Source organism: Echinops telfairi, unplaced genomic scaffold (assembly GCF_000313985.2).
Source record: "Echinops telfairi isolate 266 unplaced genomic scaffold, ASM31398v2 ScPeMD7_70;HRSCAF=299, whole genome shotgun sequence".
Taxonomy (NCBI): Eukaryota; Metazoa; Chordata; class Mammalia; order Afrosoricida; family Tenrecidae; genus Echinops; species Echinops telfairi.
Genome location: NW_022103968.1, coordinates 25,337,415 through 25,342,396, shown reverse-complemented (window position 1 = coordinate 25,342,396; position 4,982 = coordinate 25,337,415). Strand labels below are relative to the sequence as shown.

The window sequence follows — 4,982 nt, the reverse complement described above, 5'->3', positions numbered from 1 at the left end:
CCATCCATCCATCCATCCATCCATATCCATCCATCCACCCACCCACCCACCCACAAATATTTACTGGCTGTCTATTGTGTGCTTGGAGCTCTTGTAGGTGCTGGGAATAAAGAGAAAGGGCTTAGTGTTAAAGGAAAACACACATACATTTATTGTAGGAAATAGGTCCGTAAACATGTACAAAGAAAACCCTCATACGCATACTATCTAGAAGCAATGTGGCCTTCACTTTTGGTGGCTTTCCCAGCTTATTTCTGTGTGTAAACAGTTAAATGCCTAGGATACACAAAACTCCTATCCTGCCCTTTCTCATTACTGTCATAAGCGTTTTCTAGGCCATTGCAAATTTGGTAAGCGTTTTAATGGTGCAGGCTTTTAAAGCCAGCCGGAGACCGAGCGTGGGCTGTCCGTCTGCTGGCCCATGAGCAGGGCGGCCTGCCTGACGGCCCCTCTCTCTGTGTCTGTCTGTCTGTCGCCGGCCCCGCGGGCTCCGCGCAGACAGCGAGCTGGTGCTCCCGGACTGCCTCCGGCCGCGCTCCTTCACCGCCCTGCGGCGGCCGTCGCTGCGGCGCGAGGCGGACGAGGCGCGACTCTCGGTGAGCCTGTGCGACCTCAACGTGCCCGCGGGCGCCGACGGTGCCGACGGGGCGCCGGCCGCCGGCTGCCCGATCCCGCAGAACTCGCTCAACTCGCAGCACAGCCGCGCGCTGCCCGCGCAGCTCGACGGCGACCTGCGCTTCCACCCGCTGCGCGCGGGCGCGCACGTCCGCATCCTGGACGAGCAGACGGTGGCGCGCCTGGAGCACGGGCGCGACGAGCGCGCGCTGGTCTTCACCAGTCGCCCCGTGCGCGTGGCCGAGACCATCTTCGTCAAGGTCACGCGCTCGGGCGGTGCGCGGCCCGCCGCGCTCTCCTTCGGAGTCACCACGTGCGATCCCAGCACGCTGCGGCCCGCGGACCTGCCCTTCAGCCCGGAGGCCCTGGTGGACCGCAAGGAGTTCTGGGCCGTGTGCCGCGTGCCGGGCCCCCTGCACAGCGGCGACATCCTGGGGCTGGTGGTCAACGCCGACGGCGAACTGCACCTCAGCCACAACGGTGCAGCCGGCGGCATGCAGCTGTGCGTGGACGCGTCACAGCCGCTCTGGATGCTCTTCAGTCTGCACGGGGCCGTCACCCAGATCCGCATCCTCGGTGAGTGGGCATGGCACTAGGTGGCCCAGCCCGGCCCCCATGGTGGCCCAGTGGGTTATGCATTGAGCTGCTCTGCCCAAGGTCAGCAGCTCGAACTCCCCAGCTGCTTCTTGACAGAAAGACGAAGCTGGCTGCTTCTGGGAAAGATTACACAGTCTCCCTGCCCTACAGGGTCACTCGGACTGGGTGGCAGTGGGTTGATTTGGGTGTCTGTGTGCAGGGCACTATGTTGGGGTGAATGAGTCCCTGCTGGTGCATGAGGGCACCGCGTGAGGAAGTGAAGCTGGCGGCCTGCAAGCTTAGTGAGGCTGGGCAGGGCTGCACCGACCTGGGTGCCCAGGGCAGGGGCTGAGGTTCTCAGAGGGCCGGGGGGGCGGGGGGGCAGTTTGTTCCCAGCTTCCTGTATGCACCATGCCTGGTGCCCCTAAGTAAGGATGGATCGGATCCAGGAAAGGAAGGAAAGAAGGGTGAAGAGGAGCTGAGGGGAGGGTGGAGGGGCAGAATGCAGGCCCAGAACAAGCGCGGGAGATGGGAAAGAGGTGGGAGGTGATGGTGGTGACAGGCCAGGGATCCCAGAACTCTTAAGCAGGACTGATGGCTTCCTTTACTGCCTTGGGAAAGCCTAGCCTCAAAGGATCCCCGGGGAGGACCAGGAGGCTACTTTAGAGACTGTGGCTATAACAAGACCTTGCAGGTGGAACAGATTGCCGGGGGTGGGGGGCAAGGGCTGCAGCCTGTGAAACCCCTAGCCCTGAGCCCAGGCAGTCAGTCCAGCAATATTACCCCTCCCCCCTCTTCTGCGAACTCATCCTGAGCTCCTCGTTCCTCCCACTCCTTCCCAGGCTCCACCCTCCTGACGGAGCGGGGCATCCCTTCCCTCCCCTGCTCTCCTGCCTCCACGCCCACTTCGCCCAGTGCCCTGGGGAGCCGCCTCTCCGACTCCCTGCTCAGCACCGGGAGTTTGGGACCTCTGGGTAGCTCTGCTGGCGGTAAGTGTGCTGCCAGCCCCGCTCCTGCCCCTAGTTCCACAGGAGCAGCCTGAGCCCCCAAGGATGAGGGTGCTTCTGGGACATGCTGGGCCCTACCTAGCTGGGTCACTTTCTGGGTCGCTGTCTGGTCTGGGGGTGGAGTGGGCCCGGAGGAGGCATTTCCAGGAAGCCTCTCCCTTCTCTTGCCAAGGAAGCAGGGGTCGTCCTGGTAAACAGGCCCATCCCCAAACATGCAGATGGGACAAGAAGCTTTTCCCCTCCAGGAATCTAGGCCCTGCTCCAGGGCCTGCTGGAACCCTACCTTCCCCTGACTGGTGTCCCTTTGTTCCCAGGCACAACCCCCAACTCGCCAGTGAGCCTGCCTGAGTCACCCCTGACCCCCGGCCTGGGCCAGTGGAGCGACGAGTGCACCATTTGCTACGAGCACGCGGTGGACACGGTCATCTACACTTGTGGTCACATGTGCCTCTGTTACGCCTGCGGCCTGCGCCTCAAGAAAGCCCTGCACGCTTGCTGCCCCATCTGCCGCCGCCCCATCAAGGACATCATCAAGACCTACCGCAGCTCCTAGCCCAGCCGCCTGCGAGCTCAGCGGAGCACCCGCTCAACAGCCCCTCTCGCCCCCCTTCTGGATGGAAGCTCTTTCCCTCTTCCATTAAACACGGGAAACTGAGCCCCCTTGAGGTTTGGAGGCACAGAGGGGATGTCAGGCAGGGAGGTGGGGGACAGTGGGGCAGGGCCGGATTTCTTGGCAGAGGGAAGGGAGAGGCCCTACTTACTTCCCATCTGGACACCTGACTTCCCGAGAGGCAAGGAAAGGGTCCCTGTCTGAGCGACTCCCCCCATCTGAGGCTGACTTCTGGCAGGCCCGGCTAGTCTACTGGCCCCTTTGCCAGAAGTCCAGCACACGGACTTTCCTCTGGGTAGCTGCGGCTTAGCTGGTGAGGGGAGAGGATGTTTCCCAGCCTCCTGTGGCTCCCTCAGCCAGCTGCCCTGCCACAGCGCACAGCCTGCCCAACAGCACCCCTGCCATCTCCTCGTCCTCTCCCTGTCACTTGAGCCTGGCAGCCAGGGGCCAGAGACTGGTCAGTGGATGCCCTTCATCCCGGGGCAAGCTGTGGAAGGCTCGACCCGAGGTCCTGGCCCCATCTGACTGGGATGGGGCACCCCCTCCTGGCCATGGCTGTTCTGTCCCAGTCATCTCTCTGGCCGCCGCTGCCCTGAGATTGCGGGGCGTGGGATCTGCCTTCGGTCAGGGTCTGCCACCCTCTCCAGCCTGCTGACCTGCAGGGTGGCTGGAGCTTACTAGGGAGGGGCCGAAGGCCGGGGCTGTTGAGGGAAACTCCCTGGGGTAAGATCAGCCTTTCTCCTTTTAATTAATTTATTTATTTATCAGGTTTGTGGGTTGTTTGTGTGTGTGTATGGGGTGGGGGGTGAGTCTCCATGACCTGCGCTCCTAGAAATGCTGCCCTGGGTGAGTGGGGCGCCAGGCAAGCAGGTCATGCTTCACAGATGTGCACAGACCCCAGCCCTGGGGAGCACCGGGAGCCAGCCCTGCACACCATGCACTGGAACTTCCACAGGATCAGCAGGCAGGGCGCCTGAAGAATTATGCCCATTTTGCATAAAAGCACAGAGATGGAGTGCCCTCGGTGCCAACTTCTGGGCTGGAGCAGGCTCATCAAGGTGGCTCAGAAATGCCAGTGGGTCCAGTGCCAGGGCCTGGGGAGCCAGGTCTAAGGAAAGGCCTCGGAAGATAAGCCAGGAAGGGGCCAGCCTTCCGTCACTCCCAGACCTGGGATAAGGGAAGGCCCCCTCCTCTTGGGCACAGCCATCACACACCACAGTACTGCCCGCCCGCTTGCCCTGTCCTGATTGTATGGGGCCAGGTGTCAGGGCACCAGAACTCTGGATCCGGCCAGGTCAGCGCCCCTCTGAGCCTCAGCATCCCCCTGTCAAATGAGGGTGGGAGTGTCGGGGTGATAGCGTGGTGCTGGGGAGTCCTTTGGAGAGAAGCTGCAGTGGGTGGTATGACAGGAGAGTCCTGGGTTTAGGGATGCCAGCCTGCGCCTTGCAGGGTGCCTCTGGGGACAAGACACAGGTCCTGGTAGCTCTGTTCTTCCCAGGAGACCTGTACATCCTGTGGGGGTGAGGCTGGGGAGTGGCCCCACCTGACCAGGGGTCAGGCAAAGGCAGGGGCTCGGTGGCCTGACGGTTGGGAAGAGGAAGCCATGTGTCTCATCTGTCAGTGTGGGGGCAGCCCCCCACCCCCTTTGTGAACCCGAGTCTCTGTGATTGTGAATAAAGGTGGTTCTGTACCAGCCTGAGGGCTGTGCTGTGCAGTGGAAGGAGGGAGGGAGGGGAAGCGGGCTGTGTGTGCGCACACATGGTCAGGTATCCTGGGTCCGAGGGGAGTCAGCTCAAGGCCTGGCTCTGGATGCTGCCTGGGTTGTGGGGACTAGAGTGTGACTCTCCGTTTGAATAGGCTGACGGGGAGCCTTGTTACACGTTGAGAGGAAGAAGACCTCGTCTTTAAGAGGGCCTGTGGTTCTGGGGCTCTGGGATGCAGGGTGTGGAGGGCCGGAGTAAGGCCCTCAACTTCCTCTTCAGGTTGAGCAGTGCCCAGACCTGGAGAGGTCTTTTGGGAGCAGGCAGTGCCACCTAGGGGCCAATGGAGGGGTGGCCAGTCTCTGCTCAGGTCAGCAGGAGAGGTGCTAACTCCCCGGTGCAGGGCCTACCCATCGAGGACCCTGGGAGAGGCACAGCTGGGGAGGGAGACCTTGAGTACACCTGGGGGGTGGG

General features: G+C 62.1%; 1 protein-coding gene across 2 annotated transcripts in view; it reads left to right on the top strand.

Annotated features, from left to right (window-relative positions):
* NEURL1 (neuralized E3 ubiquitin protein ligase 1) overlaps positions 1-4,503 on the top strand; it is a 37,562-nt gene extending 33,059 nt beyond the window's left edge. For both annotated transcript variants that reach the window (XM_030885989.2, XM_045291282.1), the window contains exons 4-6: positions 499-1,191; positions 2,034-2,180; positions 2,513-4,503. In XM_030885989.2, coding sequence (XP_030741849.2) covers positions 499-1,191; positions 2,034-2,180; positions 2,513-2,751 — 1,079 coding nt within the window. In that variant the 3' untranslated portion in view covers positions 2,752-4,503. The remainder of the gene's footprint in view (positions 1-498; positions 1,192-2,033; positions 2,181-2,512) is intronic.
* The last annotated feature ends 479 nt before the right edge of the window (positions 4,504-4,982 follow it).